Source organism: Conger conger, chromosome 2 (assembly GCF_963514075.1).
Source record: "Conger conger chromosome 2, fConCon1.1, whole genome shotgun sequence".
NCBI lineage: Eukaryota > Metazoa > Chordata > Actinopteri > Anguilliformes > Congridae > Conger > Conger conger.
The window spans coordinates 16,854,971-16,871,819 of record NC_083761.1 but is presented as its reverse complement, the minus strand read 5'-3'; the positions used below and the strand labels follow the sequence as shown (position 1 = coordinate 16,871,819).

The 16,849-nt window shown below is 38.3% G+C and overlaps 1 protein-coding gene across 1 annotated transcript; it reads right to left on the bottom strand.

Moving 5' to 3' along the window:
• Positions 1–4,660: 4,660 nt before the first annotated feature.
• On the bottom strand, positions 4,661–6,046 carry LOC133122835 (homeobox protein HMX3-like). Its single transcript, XM_061233050.1, has 2 exons — positions 5,755–6,046; positions 4,661–5,271 (listed from the first exon to the last, which is right to left on the bottom strand). Exons 1-2 carry the CDS (start codon positions 6,041–6,043, stop codon positions 4,661–4,663), a joined length of 900 nt encoding a protein of 299 aa, XP_061089034.1. The 5' UTR covers positions 6,044–6,046.
• Between the last annotated feature and the right edge of the window lie 10,803 nt (positions 6,047–16,849).

Sequence of the window (16,849 nt, the reverse complement as noted above, 5' to 3'; positions counted from 1 at the left end):
AAGTTTTTTTTCTTTCTTTAAATAGGCCTAATGTAATTATATTCCTCCCATACACAGTAAATGCCCAGTGCGGACGAAAAGACGGTAGCATAGGCAGAAAGGGTTCTCTTGGAAAGACAAATGAAGCCATGAACAGCTTTGATCTGGAAATCAAGCCTCGATAAATATAAAACACAGATCATTTACACTCGCGCTTATGATGTATGGCGCGTCCAAACTTTAAAATAAGGAAATTACCAGAGAAAATGATCTCAATAAATTTTCTAAGTATGAACGTTGATTATGTTTCGATTTTCATTCAAGGACCGGAGCCAGCTCTGTTCTTTGGTTCAGATGACATCTCCAAGCTACACGAGAGAAACTGAGAAAGGGGGGGCAGAGGGAGAACGAGTTTTCCCTACGAGCGCGAGCCCTGGAGGTACAATTTATGTAATCTGTGTCTGAAAATGAATTGGGTAATTTATTGGAAAACAGAAAGTCATGAAGATTGGATCAGTATAGCCTATCCAAGGGCTCCTATCCATCAAGTTCCAATTAACAATCTAACCATTGAGCTTTAATGGGTTTCCAATCTACTGCTCTTATAGACTCATCAATTCCTCTGGGAGAGATGAGGAAAATCGACCGCCCCATGGCGTTGCGGTGTCATTCCTCTCTGCAACTATATGTCAAATTAAAAACACAATTAAAATTTAAACTGTTTCAATCAGAGGGTGCCCTGCAACCTATGTTTCACTTAATAGAACTTTGATGAAAATCTGATGCTTACACTCAATCATGAAAGCGAATTGGGAACTCGTGGTGGTTTGAAAACAGGTTTTTATTCACAAACAGATTACAAATAATTTAAACTAACTGCTAAACTGGCATTGAGCCCATGCGACATATATTCCTAGGCCTAATCAGTAGAAGGAATTGCGTAGGCCTATATGTTCTCAAAACCAAGAGGCGTGAAAAGAAAAGCCAAACTTGTATTTTGCTACAAACCAGCGTGTATGTCGGTTGAATAGGAAGTGCATACGTCGAAACATGCAATGTACAATGGCGATGGAGCAACAACCTTCAATTATGCTTAGCCTACAGGTTACTTTACATTTGCATTCCCTATTGGCCTACTCTTGATCTTTGACAAACGCTCACAGGAAAGAAATAGCAAACCAGCATGTCTTTGCTTTAGGTGGCGCTGTCGTCACCTGCATGAAGTGCGATCTACAGTAGCATATTTTATACTTAAATATAATGTTCACATAGTCGTTGACACCACAAACCGCATTATTTCCCAAACTGAGCTATAGGCCTAGATGACAACGATCATAATAAAAACAACAAAGTAACTTTATTTCATTATTAACGTCATTTTTTTAACGTCAAACTATTGCGGACCCGTTTTGCGCTATTGGAAATATTCACTGCACACAATCATTTACATGAATGAACGAGATTCGACGTGGCGTGACAATTGTAGAGTTTAAAAGTAACCGCAAAGTGTCATTCCCCGACAGTTAGGAGTGGCAATGCAGTAGGATAAAGTAACCTATAGATTATTGTGGACTTTTTAAAATAAAGGGCGGTTAGTTTTAAATTTTAGCTGTGCCCCATCAGTGAAGACCGCCCGCCTCCCCACTCAAAGTGGCAAAGATGAGATTGTTGTTAAAGTGATTTTTTCCCCCCTCAGAACATTTCTTCGAACAAGGACATCAACATTAACGAAACATCGTCATATTTCGATCAATACAGACTGAAGCATAATGCTTTACAAATCTATTAATGTCCTTTAATGGGTCCATGTTGGGTTTTCATGGTATACGTCAATACAAGTGATTATCTATATCTAAAATCAAAAACTTTTTTTTATCGGAGCTCCGTGCGTGGTTACATATCAGTGCTACAAAATTACCATTGTCCACAGACAAATTGCATGTTTTGTTTAATAGGCAATAGGCTATGGAGTGGTGGATTATTGATATGATATCTTAATTTGTGCTCTTTTCAATGTATTTTGTTTTATTAATGGTTGTAACTGTATCTTGCAAAGTTGTCTTGTCTATCGGATAAGTTATCGGATAAGTTAAGAAAAGTTCTTATTGTTATTGTTTTTATTGTTGCTGTTGTTTACATGCTTCTTAATATAGTCAGATGTTTCATGCAATGAAATAGCTGATATTCTTGCGTTCTAGTGTTGCCATGCAGTGATAGGACAAATGGACATGTGTTATTCAAGAATTTTGGAATCGAAGTAACCATGACTTGGAGGAAGTGAGTGAAATCCTATGTAAAGCAGCATGTTCATAAATATATCAAATTAATAATTTTGCTCTCATATTTACAGTGAATTAATTATGCTATTTCGCCATCACATTTGTGTGTCGTGTGGCCTCAATAGCCTTTATAAGCCTAACAATATAGTGTAAATAAACATTTCTGCGCTAAGGTACAGGAACGTTTTGAGTGTTGAACTCATGGGGTCATTTACATTATGCCATTTTACAACCGGATGTTTCCTCAATCGCGCAACGACAGCGCTCCTGTTGGGAAGCAAACCCACAACCGTTACGTACGTTTGCCCTCCGATTTAGGATTCGAGTCACGGTAGAATGTACAACATCAGTGTTGGTTTACATTACAGTGCATTGTAAAGTCCAGTCTATTTTGTGTATACAGTATGTCCTGGTGATGTCCAGGTGATGGATCACACCACTCAGTCAGGATTATTATCCACAGGTTCTTGTATATAATAATAATAATAATTTGAGCCACTGTGTCCACTTTGATGAAAAGAAAGGTTTTTATAAAACCTTTACCATGTTAATGATATTGCTTCTGTTGTGTAACTCTACCATAAAATAAGTAGACCATTCATTGGAGGTTGTGGTGACGTGGAGACTCAAACTTACTATAATAACATCGTTGTTACCCAAAAGAGTAGCCTAAAATGACGACTCCACCATGCCATACGAAACAAATGCAAATCTAAATTCAAAAATAAAATCCAAACTATATAAATCCAAGTAATGTAATACTATATATTAAATTATAAAAGGTAATTGTTGTAACTTCAATTAAATGAGAAGTGTCTCTATGGCTATATTCTATTCACGATGTGCCCGTGTATTATAGGTATCTACCCGATATATCTGCGAATGGATGAGGACTAAGACGAATTCGAGTTGAACAAATATAATAATAATAATAATAATAATAATAATAATAATAATAATAATAATAATAATGTGTTCTTATTAAACGTCCACTGTTGTATAACGCACCTGTTGTATTTCAGTGAATTAGCCCGAGCTATTTAGTCAATTATAGATGTTCGGTCGTCGTGTTTATAAAGATGAGGCCTAACAACAAACGATACGCTTTTGAAAAAATACTGTGGATAGTTTTCTCGGGGAGGCCTACCTTATATGCAACCGATTCGCCACACTAAATAGCACTGTGTTGGAGTCTGAAAAACAACCATTGAATATAATACATTTGAATAACAGCACATAAGGTGCAGAGAATGTCAGTTACTTGCATAGCAAACAGAGCATGTTGCTGTAAATTAGGCATACACGGGGTAAGTAATTTTCAGTTTATTTCACATCTTAATTCAGCATTACAATATAAAAAGTTCTTAACCTGTACAAGTGGGGCCCAATGTCTGACTCATCTCCTTAGGTTGCCTGTAGGCTATATTCATGTACTCCATTATTAACAGATCACAAAGTAAATTTGAGACCGAGTAATTATGGTGATCAAGTAAATTCCACATCCCAAAAAAGAACAGGCATTCCGCCGATGAATACAGTAGACTACATATAATTTATACAATTGAAACATAAAAAATGATTGTCACCGGTTAAAGCGCTTGATCTGGAATAATAAAAGAATTACGTCAGTGCTTTTTTGTTCCGTTTCTGTATTTCCGATCAACCTCGAATAATATTTTTTTCATGTAATAGAACACAATTCACCGCTGACTGCTGTACAGCGTGTTAACAAAGCCGACAGTATTGCACAAGTATCAGAAAAACGATGAGTATCAATTCTATCTGTCCCCAATAAACAAACCATTGTTTAACATTTAGCCTATACAAAACACCGAAGCACGTTATAGCTACATGGTCTGTGTCTTTTAAAATCCGACTGGTAATTTATCCAAATTCCTTATCTACATTGTTTACAAATAAAGTATATTTAAAGAATTCACGCTGCGATGGAATACAACGTCTTCCTGAATCAGTTTCATATGTATAATGATTTTGATGAACCAATTTAAATTAAATGGCTGTATAAAATAATAAATAACCCCCCAAATTAATGGCTTAACTGTATATGTATGTGTCTTTCTATTGTATGCTTTATGAATATTTTGCTGAATGGGGGCTGATATTATTGTTATTGTAATTATTAGTAGGCTACTAGTTTCATCAGTATTATTATTAAGAAGAAGAACAAGAAGGAGAAGAAGACAAGAAGAAGTGGAAAAAGAAGAATGCATTTTGAATTGCACAAATGATTTCACACTTTAAAAATACTGAGAATGCAGTTCCCCGTAAAAACGCAAGCCATTCTTTTTTTCTTTCCTTTTTTTTTTTTTTTTTTTTTACAAAAATAATAATTGTTAATTACAGCCGAATAAATTACACCTTGAATGTTAAAACAATGTTTCTCAAACTGGTCTCAGCAGCGGCACGGAGGTCACTATGGGATGTGAGTAATAAACCGGGTGGGGAAAGGTAAGGAGCGACTGGCTCACTGGCACGTTGCCCGTAGAGTTCCCGGTCTCTGAGCCTGAGTTCTCGTGGTACAGAATGGGCACTCTCACAATCCTCTGCGCTGCCGCATGACTCAGGTTGGCGGCTTCCAACTCGGCGGCCAGCTGCCTCTTCCACTTGTTTCTTCTGTTTTGGAACCAAATTTTAACTTGGGTTTCTGTGAGATGTAAAGAAGCCGCCAGACCTGCCCTTTCCGAACTACTCAAGTAGCGTTTCATATCAAAGGTGGATTCCAGTTGAAACACCTGACTCCTGGAAAAGACTGTGCGCGTTTTCTTTTTCCGGCAGGTTTTTTTATCCGGGCTGTCCTCCCTTTTCTTCCAGTCATCCACTCCGTCCTCTTTCTTTGGTTCTTCTGAATCGCTCTCTTCCAGCACGACTTCATCTGCGCTTTTACTGCCGTCATCTTCTTTGGCGTCTGGGTCGGATTTGAGCACGAGATCTGGTGAATCTCTGTCTGTGCCCGAAGCTGGCGAAGATTCTCTCACACTAGCCTTCTCCGCAGCTAGAATGGAAATTGAATTTATGTTAAACATTGTCGCTCATTTTGTTGATATTTTTGAGCCTCTCCCTTGTGCCATATAAAAATCACTGAACAATATTTACTTTTTGGAAAGTGTTTAGGATTTTCTCGCGAATTTAATCAACACGGTTGAAAGATGTATTTAACTGCGAATTTCACGTAGCCTACTTAGCACGTCAAACGATGTATTAAACATATGAACTCTTATTCTTCTAGAAATTGAGAAGCAATGAAACTAACCTCTTCAATTAAATATTATAGAACAATTCCGTGTCTGCATTATAGGTCATACGCCATAATTTCGGACGCAGTGAATGCATCCATCCAAGTGTCCTCTAAGTAGTTAAACTGATAGGCTACTCGACATTTCTCATCACATCATCCGAGCAATACTGTAGTGTTCTCTTATGTCGTGCGATCATTTTCAAATAAGTTAAAGGAAAAGCGTGGATAAAAATATCTCACCTGCTGTTCTGTGTACATGGCCCGACGAACCAAGGGTGTAGGGGTACCACCATGCTGAAGCTCGTTCCAAGTAATGCGCCGGCAAAGCAAACCTCTGGGTCGGTAAGTCAAAGCGAGGAAAGCTCAGGTCCCCCACCTGGGTGAGTGAAAAGCCACCTTCTAAAACCCCTTTCGCGGAAGCAAGGAGAGGTTTAGGTTTCGACGGTTTGTTGTCACAGTTCAGTAAGTTCTTAATGGAAAAAGGCGAGTCTTTAGAGGGAGCACAGGTATCTTGCGCTGTCTCTGGCATCGCTGTGGATTTTTTTTCTGTCCGATAGTTTCAGACCATAAATAACTAAAAAGCAAAGAGAGCGAGGCGTGAGAGTTTAAAGACGGAAATAGTTAGTTTAACTTATCTTCCTCAAGTGAGCGTTTCTTCAATCTTGTTTGTGTTGATAATGACATAAATAAAACGTAAATAAAACATTAAATGTAGTATCATTCGGCATTCAGGTACAGCGAAGATCCTCAGTAGAAATGGAATTGGTGCCTCGGTGTGGTGCCAGATGCTAATGATGAAATAAAAATGTCATCCCAGTTAAATGCGTTGAGTACACGGCGATTGGGCACGTACCATGGCAAATGGGATTAAAGAAGAAATGGGAAAGAGAGCGAGAGGGAGAGAGAATAGGCTTGAAGCGAAGTCCACCCTCCCTAGACCCTGTGCCGTGGCTATAGGCTGCCAGCACTCGCATGTTATTGGTCTTATATAGTCCAATTAGGCAGCAAATGAGGACAATGCTATTAGTACAAAGGGATGTGGGATACGCTTAAGCGCCACTAGAAGTGTGGGGGCTGCAAATTGTTTAAAATCTTCAAGGTAGTTTTCAGAAAAAATATCGCGGATTAATTTCTGTTTAGTATTTTTGGACTGGGCATGATAAATGGCGAATTTAATTGCGGTGGGTGAAGTTAATATTCACGTGGACATTACCCCTTAATTAAAGAAATAGTGGAATAATTTGGCTGGAAATCAATAACTAAATAAATAAATAAATAAATAAATAACAACAAGCCAGATTACAGCATTGGAATCAAGCGATCCGTCCCCACGGAGATGACAGTGACGCAAAGAGGGCACGAGTGTGTCTATAGGCTACAAGGGCCCTGAATAGCGGTCTCTTAAGAAATATTTTAAAATGGATCACCATAGTTTACCACGTTTACAGTTCAAACATTAACTCCAACGATTCATAATTCAAAAGATGGTCTGATTCAACTACATTTCTTTACATTTCGTTCACAAGTAGAACCTGCTTACTAAATGAGCCAATAAAATCATTCGTAAGCATCTGCAAGACACGTATTAAAAATGGAGTCTCATGTTAACAACCTTAGTAAATGAAATCAAAATCGAAAGGAAACGCGCTTAACAAACCAATGCGTTTTGATTGATAAAAAAAATCGTTTTGATCATGGCAATTAGAGATCAATACATGTTTTAATATTATATAGCCTAGGCCTATATGGAAATATATCTGTTGCATCCTCTTGTATTTGTAGGCTATAATAATTCAATTTACTGCTTGATTTAGCATGTTTGATCACAGTAGCTTATAGCCAAGTCTAAGCCAATAGCTCACACTGCTAAATACCATACACCATAAAATCTGTGTACGTCATAATGTAAAAAGGTTGATTAAATCACATCTAATTAACATACTGTATGTGTAGTGATTATTATGATTACGATGATGATGATGGTGTTTATTATTAGTATCATTATCATTTATACGAAGTACTGTACATCGATTTGATTGATGGGAAATCATTGAGTAATCACTTTTCTAGTGAAAAGGAATGGTAATGAAGAATAGCCGATTGGTAATATTTTCATAATATGAATACATACTGGCGTGCAAAACTAATACATAAAGTGTTTGCGTTTCATTTGATTTTAGCTATTGGCAGAGGTTATAGACTGCTCAGTTTATCCCGTGTTCTTTCACAAGACGTGACGTGCGTGGTTTTAATCACAGTGATTCTGGTAGGCCTTTGCACATGGTATTAACTTCAAGCCTACTTTCACAAAACAGCAACATTTGTTCTAGAATCCATGTTTTCATCTGCACATATTACTGAAGCAATATTTTCATTTATTTTTTGCAAAAGTAAAAAAGAAATTCAATGGGTCTCTGAATAAAAGCAGGGTCACAAGAACAGTAGCTTATATTAAACGAACAAGTATAATATAAATGATAGTAGACTTTTACTCCTTGTCTTTTGTGTGTACTGGTATATATTAATGATGCTATACTACCACTACTACTAGTACTTCATGTGTATTTTACTAGTTACTAGTACTAGATGTGATGCTTTAACTTGTGGAAGAACCTATGCATTTGTAAGTCGCTTTGGATTAAAAGCGTCTGCCAAATGACTAAAATGTAAAAATGTAATGTACTACTACTACTACTGCTACTATTACTACTACTACTATTACTACTACTACTATTATTATTATTATTATTATTATTATTATTATTATTATTATTATTATTGTGGAAAGCTTTAAATCCCCACTTTTCATTTAATGGATGTCAGTTCTTCTCCATCGCTTATACTGGGGTTATTTTACTGAATCATTGCGCTCTTTTAAGCTTTAAATACTCTAAACATACACCTTCAGTCACAAAACAATACAATGTGAATTTCTGGTGAGACAGAAATCAAGTGAGATAGCCCCACCTGGCGTTTACCTTGGGAAGGCCAGTGTTGTAACTCGATATCTGTGCAAGTTTAGCGACGGCTTCTAATGCACATTACATAAGTAAACAAACACATGACATCCATCAAAGAATAGAAAATAAAAATGCAATGATGAAATACATTAGCCTACTTTAATATATTTTTGCACTCCTTTTATTCCTTTTCATTGTGCAATGAAAATTCTTCTGTCTACATTTTTCTCAGTTCAGAAGGGTACATTTTTACATTTACATGTACATGTAATCGGGTACCGATTAGCATTCAAGTTCCTCTGAAAATAAAACATTTGAGACTTGGCCAAGGTAGCAGCCATGGAGTTACAACTACAGACCTAAAGCATATCTCAACACAAACAGCTAGTTCTTTAGCTTGATGCAACTTTTTTTTACTGCTACATTTCCATATGAATGAATACTCTGCCAGGTAGTGATAAAATAACTGCTGCCAATGAACATATTACTGGTAGCGAATGAATGAATGAACATCAGATAGTGATGAATCGCTGCCATGCCAATAAGTTTTATATTGCCTTGCTATTATTGAAAAATTAAAGAATGGTACAACTCCTTCGAGATCCCTTGAATTAGGCTAGTAGTTTTGGGAGACACTGTAAAAATCTGACCCACTGAGATAAAATCAATTGCAAGAATCTCCATTCAGCCTCCACATCATCATTGTGGGAACGAATGTCAGGTCTATGGAGGATCTTTGAGTTGTTTGTAAAGGAAGTTGAAACAGATCAGCTTGAACAAACGCTATAGGAATTTCAGACTTCACGTATAGACAACGCGTGCAAATGTTATTGCCCAATATATAATATAATATTACTGTGTGACTACAATCTAGTTCAATATGACAATTGGTCAGTTAGAATCAGGGCGAGGGTGCAATCAGGGTGAACCATGCAATTGTTTAGCATGAAGTAGTTGCTTTATAATACTTTGTCTCACCCAGAGAGAGAGCGAGAGAGAGGTGGCTGATCTCTAGCATTAGTGTTGTTTTTCTAGTCGTGTTGAATGCACACATGTACAGTGTTTTAAAAGCATTTGTAAATTTTGAAATTATAAGAATGAAGTTTGCTACATTTGCGTGTCTAATTATAACATTACTAAAGAACTCCAGCTATTAGGATGGTTGATTGTAAATGTAACCCTTGGGGAACTAGAGCATGACCCATCTATTATAACAGTGTTAAACCCAGAAAGCTTGTGAGCTTTGGGATACAGGCAAAAAAGATTGCTATCACAAGCTAAAATGCCCCATTCATTGAAGCGGTAAATGGTGGCTATCTGCACAGCGCTCTAACAATGGGCTGCAGCATTTTTTCATAACGATGTGTGTATAAATTAGAATATTATTTTAACAGTCTCAATCAACTGGAAGATAATGCGTTGGCATTCCTTATCAATATGGGATGTTTCGCTGGCCACAAATTGATTTCCAGGTAACTTTACAATAAGCTTCCATTAACATTAGGACTAGTCTATTTGCAAGGCATTTGTTAACATGAACAAATCATATATTTGTATTTCATCAGATCATTTATTCTCTTCCATGTTAACCAAATGCCATGAAGTATGATTGCATTTATTATGAGTTGTTCCCTCTTGGTCATCACACTGACATGAAATACTGTACTTAAGTAAATATTTCCTAGCATGATGAAATTGTTCACTTGCATGGATACCACATTATTTACACCTAAGAACTTTGTCTAAAGGCTTATTGTAAAGGCTTAGTTAACATGAATAAAAGTTAATAGATTAGGTCATTCTTTGTTCAGCTGAGTAAATGCATTAATTTGTGTCAGTTATTGGAGTCTCATTGCAAAGTGTTACCGATTTTCATGTCATAGCTCTATCTTCAACTTAAAACTACAAAAGAAGGCAATATTTGTCATCGGTGTTTGCCATTGCATACAGTAAGAAACATTGTTTGTACATAGCTGAAGAAATCTGCCTCAACCAATAAAATATAAAAAAGCAAATTTAATAAAACTGCTGTATACATGAATATTCTCATATATATAACAGATTTTGTTTTGGTTCCTTATATCCAGACGTGATTATTTGATACACTGATACATTTCTTCTCATTTGTGGTTAGACACAGTAGGTTTGGAACAATATGACAATAAAGTACCATAACAGATGCATCAATTTCAATACTGTAGCAGAAAACAATAGTGTATTATTACATATTTTTTTGAATTTAGTGAATTTAGTCTTTAGTCTGAATACAAATCCTTTTTATGTATAGCAAAAATACAAAAACTACATTTACTTACTGTAAAAAAACCCCTCTTACTGTAAAAAGAGGGAAAATGAGTATTATTCTTTGTACATTATTTTATAGAATAATATAGGTCTATTTCTGTTCCTGTAAGGTCCAGCATGGGAAGATGTAATGTAGCCCGACTTTTATGTCATTTATTTCAAAGCCATGCTATTGATTATTTCACACAGAAAATGACAAATGGCACCTCAGAACGACATGGTCAGCAGGTTCTATCACAGAAATGGTGGCATTGCTCATGGTTTGTTAAAAGGCCCAGTTTAGATACATTATAGGTCTACATCCATCACCATCTAATGACTGGAATGATAAAAAATCTGAACCCAGCCCACCCCAGGCCTGTGCTATAACTTTTATTAGTAATTGCCCTGAGACGTTGCAATGGATTTTTTGTTTTGATATCTGGTTAGGGTTTCTCTCTGACTTTCGATAAAATGATGTGATGGTAACTTTTAGATGAATACAGAAAACGAGCATTGTTAAGAAAAGCAGGCGGTGTGTGATGGGAAACCCAGGAGAGGATTCTGCACCACTCAATGCTCATACCACCATTTTGGATCATTAATCACCATTTCAAATCTTTATAATCGTAACCAAAAGCACTGACAAACTGTTGTAGTAATTGGAATAATATTAGAGTAACGGTTGTGAATGTTATCACAATAAATTAATAATAATAGTAATAATAATAATATAATAATGATGAGAATTATAACAATAACAGTGATACTGTAATAATGGAAGTAATACTAATAATTATTATGCCAGCAATACATTTCTGAAGGTTGCTGGTAGCCTAAAGAAAATCTGACTGTATAAATTGGCCACAGACATCAGTGATTCCAGTCATTGGCAGATTATGCAGCTGCACTATTTCATACTATGTAAATTCTCCATAGAACAATTAAACCTGTGTGAAGGCACACAAGATGTTCTTTGCCATAGGCATCCATTGTGGTCAGAAAATATCCTCACAGTGCTCAATCCATTTAAAGTGGTCAATACAGAGCTAGCATAAACATGGCTAGCTGAACCAAGCTTGCTGTAAGTCTGGGAAAAACTGAATTACAATTCATTTGCATTTGTGCTTTTCCATCGAATCACCTTTAGATGCCCTTTGGCCTGCTGGTGTTCACATTATAGTATAGTGCAATTGATTTGTAAAAACACAAATTCAATTAGTTCTTTATGATGACAAGTAACCTTGGACCAAGAGAAAACCTGAGCGGAGACATATACAGTAAATGCATTTGTTCATCATGCTTGAAAAATTGGCTCATGTAGTGTTGGTAATATCAAAATTGTGTGTAATTTCAATGAAAAGAAAGGCTGTAGTGTACAAAATACTTACATGTTGTCTTTTATATGTCATCTCTTTGGTACAGTTTATCAACTGGGCAAATGCATCTGGAATCCATAATACTATATTATTCTGTTTATCTTTGAAAAAAAAATTATATATATATATTATTATTATGTTTACCTAATGAAAATAATGTGCTGCAATAATATTGGATAACTAGGTTAACGTCAATGTACATTCCAAATAAGTGGTTGATTTGAATCTTTTGATGTCACCTGGCTCTAATGGCACCTGTGAGGTACCATTATGTTTTAATGGCTTGTTTCTATCCACAACGTATAAACAGGACTATTGAAAACCTGGAAGGTCAGGCAGGTCTTGTCTTAAATTGGCAGGGTTTAAACATCGCTCTTAACTTGTAAAGGAATTCGAGCGGCCTTTCCGTGACCCAAGTGTCCTAATTGTAATTGTCTAAGTATTGATTGCTGAAGGACAAGAGTGTCTTGAGTTATGGCGTGATTAGCAATGTGCTTGCTGTTTATTCACCTATAGTGAGGCTGAAGTGGAGCGGGAACGTCTCGCTGACATTGAGAGGATAAGAAGGTGCTGTTTGTCATGTCTCTTCAAACATCCCACTGCCGCTTGATTGGCCAACCTATGAGGCAGGACACGGCTTGGCAGAGATCCTGTGTGGTAACACGCTCTTTGAAATGTTATGTTCCTCATGTAACATATGCAATGTTTTTGTTTTTTCTCCTCAGTGATTTCAACACAACCTTGAACACAATAATCTTATTCAGGCCCATTCGCACAGTTTCCATTTGGAACTGTCTCAATGAAGTCTATTTTTGTTCTTAAAGTGTTGGACACTGGAAGTTACTAGAAGTTCTCCATTTTGCAAACATATTTTAGTCAAGGCTTAGAAAAACAGATACACAATCTGAACTCCCCCATCTGTGGTCATGAAGCTCTGAGGATTTTTAGCAAATACAGGAAGTTGTACAACCAGTCTACCCTTTGAATTAGTAGCCATGGTGAAAGGACTGAGCTTCAGGAGGCTAAATCCAGGCGCTGCCCCACTGCCACCATGAAGGTATGTCTGTGTGAGTGTGAGTGTGAGTGTGAGTGTGACTGTGTGTGAGTGTGTGTATGTACGGATGGTGGCACCATCTTCTGTAAACACACACTCCCATTCACACAGGCATATGCTCATAGGCACAGGTGTGGGTGTGGGTGGGTGTGAGTGTGAGTGTGTGTATGTACGGATGGTGGCACCATCTTCTGTAAACACACACTCCCATTCACACAGGCATATGCACATAGGTACAGGTGTGGGTGTGGGTGTGGGTGTGAGTGTGTGTATGTACGGATGGTGGCACCATCTTTGATAAACACACACTCCCATTCACACAAACATATGCACATAGGTACAGGTGTGGGTGTGGGTGTAGGTGTATGTATGTGCATGTAAGTCGCTCCTCTCCCTCCCACAGCTCCATCCGTATCCTTCCCAGCACTGTGTGTCATTACACAGTGTAATCTGGTCTGGGGAACAGAAGGGTTCTTATCAGTGTCAGGCCGGGATATAGATATGGCCCGAGTTACAAATGGCCGCATGTGCAGGCCCGAGAGCGGACCATCAATAAAGCAATTTCTGGTGTCATAACAGCTACGCTTTCCTGCAAAGCCACCTTTCAAAAACTTTTCCCCCTACAAAGCACTGCAGCCCCAGCCATTACAGTCTGCTGTGAGAATTTAATGGATTCCGTACAAATAATATTCCGCTGTAATGGAAAAGGTTGAAGTCGCCGAAGACAGATGAAGTCATAAACACACATAATTGAGAATCAAAGACCGATAAATTTTAAACTGCTATTCATTTTCTCTTCTTAGATGATGATCTATGTCGCCCAGGCGACTGGGAAATGGAAGAGATTATGAGGGAAAATTATAACAATAAATTTTCTAAACATACACCTTGATTATGCTTCGATTTTTTGGGGAAGGCTGGGGATCGCTGAAAGCTTGCGAGCTAAATGGCGCCATAAAATAAGTCCCTGGCTTGGCTACCCAGTGCGCCTGGAGGTGTGATTTTCTCCCCCTAAATGGAGGAAATGAGTTGTGTAATATATTGCAAACTCGAGCACTGTGAGATCAGATCAGCATATCCCATCAAAGGAACAACAATCAATCAGAGTCTAGTTAACAGCTTGAAACACATAAACCAAGGCACTTAATGGCTTTCCAATTTAATAGATTGATAGACTTATCCATTCCCAGGGGATGAATTAAGAAAATCGGCTACTTTCACACATGCTGTGGCACGACTGACAGGGGCACTTTTATATGTATATACAAATAAGGGTAAAGTTCTGATAGTTGAAAGCTTGGTGAACTGAGAATTGTTATTGAGCAGGGCGAGGAAGTGTGTGGCATGCGGGATGTGTTGCTCAGATGACCAGATCTTTGAGCAAATGTTTCGATCTGTGAAATGACTAGTACTCCTAGCATAAGGAGATATTCATTGGGATCCCTGCTGGCTTATGCAACCGTCCCCTCTGCTTTTTCCTCCAAAGAAAAATAGTTATGGTTGCCAAGATCTGTGACAACAGACCCCCCAGCATAAGAGGTGAATAGTGACCTTCAACGGAGCCAAACCTACCCACCCAAGTTTCAGACAACATGCTAGGGGGTTATTTTACGCAGGTACATTGAGGTCAGACCTTTAACCAATAGCAGGGAATGTTGTTATTTTCCCCAGAGAATCCAGCTACACAGAAGGATCTCCTACCAGCATGTTTCACGTCTGAAATAGAGCACCATGAAAGAGTATCCAGTCCTGGAGGGTCAATGCATCTACATACAGTATATTTGTGGTTTCCTTTCAATCAGCAGCCAGTTAAGGCCTCGAGAACAAGGTGTGTGAGCTCTTTAGCCAATCAACAATTGAAATGGATCGCTAGTGCTGAGAAACATCAGAATCCAGTTGAAACTACAGCCCAGCAACACAATTCTGTCACCTGTGTACAAGGACATGTACTGTGTCTGTTCTAGTACAACTAGAACCAGCCACTCCACAGAGTTTAAACAGACATGCTGCAACTGAATTAGCGCATGTTAATGACAAGGAGAGGACACAATGCAATTTGTTGAGTACTTGTGCAGAGCAAGAGGGTTGGTGGAGATGGGAGGCACCATCGGGAGTCTACCCCGCTGACCCCGTGATTAGACTGCGCGACGCAAGGCGGAGGAGATCACCCGCAGACCGCAAACATTATCACAACTACTTGTGTGACAATTGCTGTTTTGTTTGCTCTTCATATCCCTCTCCTCCCTCTCTTCTTCTGCTTGGTAGAGTGCGCTATTACAGCCTGTGATCAGTATGCATGGCTTCTACAGCTACGGGGGTGTGCGAACGTATAGCGTGTTGGGGGTTGGGAAGGTTCTACCTGAAAAGCGGAATCAGGGAAAAAAATGTTCTGTTAATAGTCGGTCGTATGTCCTTCTGTGTATCATCCTCTGTTGGTCAACCTGGGTCAATTATGTCATAATTTTGGATTCAAATACTTTTCTCGTGTATGGTGTTGAAACACGCAAACCCTGGCTTCTGGTCCTCTTGGTTGGCTCAGTTGCACCAGGCAAGATCAATCGAGCACAGCAGAGGATTTGAATCCAAAAGAATGATGTATCTGACCCAGGTCTTGTTGGCGAGAGCGGCAGCATTTTTGCTTATTAGCTTGCTACAAATTGTGTTTCCATCCAGCAATTACAAATTAATCTTCAGGGCTCATTTTAATTATTATTCACCTTCACCCCCCACAACAGGAGGGAGCTCCACAGAGTTTTGGCTCTACAGATTTCCCCCACAAAGTCCTGAGGGCAGGGAGCAAATTAGCCATTAGCCGCTTTATGGTCGTAAATTACAGGTCCCCTCAGAAGGACCACAAATCAACTTGATACAAACAAAGGACCCCCTGTCTGGGTCACCATTGGAGGGAATAATTAAGAATCTCACTGAGGAGGAGGTAGGAAGGCATGTCTCACCAGTGTGTTTCATAGAGCTATAACAGAGGCAATCTGTGAGGGCTTTCCAATATATACAGAACTTGTTCGTAAGCTATTTACGACACTATCAGTTCACTTTAAAAGGTTATATTTCCTTAGTTTATTCATCCTTAGAGGAACAAGTGTGCTGTGTTACTCAGGGAGAAGGTATTGGATAAGAGATCTTTCCACCAGAAGACAATTTGGTGACTACTGTAACTGGTACATCTAGGAAAAAACTAGCAATTATCATGCATGAAGCTATACACAACACCTTCAATACCATCATGCAACCATTTCCCAAACTGCAGTCTCTGGTAGAGAAATGTATTCTTAAGATTCTTCATTGATTTTTCATGGGAAACTATTTTGCAAGTCCCCTTATGTTGGCCATGTGATCTCTGCTGATAAGTTAAGGGCTGTTTAGATGATGCAGTTCAATAAGATAAGATTTCAGAAAAAAAAGAGATCGGAATGCAGGTAAGAGGATGAGAGAGTGTGTGTGTGAGGGAGAGAGAGAGAGAGAGAGAGAGAGGGGGGGGGGCAATGAGGATAGACAATGAAGGAAACAGGATGGTGCTCAATGGGAGCAATCCACCTCCTGTTATATTGTGTCAAGGCACACAGCACCATCATGTATTAACAGATGACAAATGTGTACTTAGAGAACATCAATTGGACATTATTAGTGTCTATTGACATGCT

What these genes read in the sequence shown, in the direction of transcription:
- LOC133122835 (XM_061233050.1), bottom strand. Translation starts at nt 6,043, where the DNA reads ATGCCAGAGACAGCGCAAGATACCTGTGCTCCCTCTAAAGACTCGCCT. An exon ending in CCATGTACACAGAACAGCAG is followed by an intron (nt 5,272 to 5,754) that starts GTGAGATATTTT and finishes TTTCCATTCTAG; the next exon opens with CTGCGGAGAAGGCTAGTGTG.